The sequence below is a fragment of the Emiliania huxleyi genome, assembly GCF_000372725.1.
Source record: "Emiliania huxleyi CCMP1516 unplaced genomic scaffold EMIHUscaffold_257, whole genome shotgun sequence".
Classification (NCBI taxonomy): Eukaryota; Haptophyta; order Isochrysidales; family Noelaerhabdaceae; genus Emiliania; species Emiliania huxleyi.
In genome coordinates, this window is record NW_005200110.1 from 56,943 (window position 1) to 58,454 (window position 1,512).

At 66.5% G+C, this 1,512-nt stretch overlaps 1 protein-coding gene across 1 annotated transcript in view; it reads right to left on the minus strand.

Annotated features, from left to right (window-relative positions):
* Positions 1-941: 941 nt before the first annotated feature.
* EMIHUDRAFT_457577 (hypothetical protein) overlaps positions 942-1,512 on the minus strand; it is a 1,911-nt gene continuing 1,340 nt past the window's right edge. Inside the window, exon 4 of the mRNA XM_005777729.1 lies at positions 942-1,508. Coding sequence (XP_005777786.1) covers positions 1,258-1,508 — 251 coding nt within the window. The 3' untranslated portion in view covers positions 942-1,257. The remainder of the gene's footprint in view (positions 1,509-1,512) is intronic.

The following is a 1,512-nucleotide window of genomic DNA, read 5'->3' on the forward strand; positions in this document are numbered from 1 at the left end:
AAGGGCTAGTTTTACTTACGAGACGAGGGCTATCGCGTTCGGTCGGCTTTGTGCACGATGGCAAACCGGGTGTGAGCGAAGTCGCCTCTATTTGTCACTCGCCATGCGCGTCCTTGGCTGACCCTCCAAAACTCCCTCCCCCGCCGTTCGCGGCTCGGCTTGCGTATGCGGATGGGAGCTTCGAGGACATGCAGGCGTCCCACCCCCTCCGGCCATCCCCCCGGCTCCCAAGCGCGCGGCCGCGACGCGCTGCGCACCCTCTTCCGCGCTGCACCCGCTCTCGGCATGGCCGTCGTCCGCCGAGATCACCTCCTCTTCGCGCCGCAGGTGCACAACCAAGGGCTTGCCACCTCCGTATCCATCATGATGAAGCCAATGGGCCAAAATCGGACTCCGCTCCCCTCCCAGGTGGCCGGAGGGTACACCTCGGGTCGGCGTGCTGGGGGGGGCGCCGGTGCGCAAGCCCACTTTCCGGGCGACCCCGAGGGGGAGGAGGCCGGGCGAGTGGCAGCAATTCACTGTTAGTGTCCCGGGCCGCTGCGGCACCGTTTATACGGCCCCTCGTGATGTCTTTCCGATTTTGCATTGTGAGTCGTCCTCTGGCCAGCCGAGGGGCACCAGAACGGCATGTGCACTGCTGCTGGCTGCGGGTGCGGAACGGGCTTTTTTTAACTCGCAACCAAGCATACTATACAAGGACACCCTCGGGGGGGACACTCGGCGCATGTGCGACGCGTCAGGGTGGAGTTGGCTGTGGCCGAGCGTCGTCTCCAGATCGACTCGCAGCGCGGAGTCGAGGGGTGAAGCGCGTCGCGCTGCGACACTCGAGAGCCGGCGGGATGGCCGTAGGGTGCAGCCGACTTTGATGTCCTCGAAGGTCCGGTGCGCATTCGTCCTCTGAGACCCACGCGTACAGGAAAGGGGCGAGAACGAGGCCTTTTGAGGCGGACATTTTGGGGCGACATCCTGCTAGCGCGTTCCACACAGTGTGTTACGGCACGTATCTGGTATCTCGGCCCCACTAAAAAAGAGAGAGCGGACGCCTCTCGCTATTAGACTGTACGGAGGGACCGACCAGTTCGGGGCCGGAGAGAGCGAGCCTCGAGGAGTAGTATAGAGAGAGGGTCGCGCGCGGATCCCGGAGAAGGCCACAGAGAGGGCAGACGCCGCCGTGCTGCGCAGGGCGATGGCGGTGCGTCCGACCGGTGCGTCCGACCGATGGCGGTTGCAGACTTGCTGCGATGACTGAGCGATCGCTCAAAGGAGGGGGCGAGGGAACCCCCCCCGCGCCCTCCCCCCGCCCAACGCGTCAGTCGTCCGCCGCGGACCAGTCGTCGTCCTCGTCCTCGTCCTCGTCCTCCTGCTCCTCCTGCTCCTGCTCCTCCTCCTCGCGCTCGGCCTCGCCGCCCTCATCGGCTGCGGGCGGCGGCGCGGGCGGCGCGTGTGGCGCGGGCGGCACGGGTGTGGTCGCGCTGCTTTGTGACCCCCCGGCTTGCGATGTCCCGGCTGTGC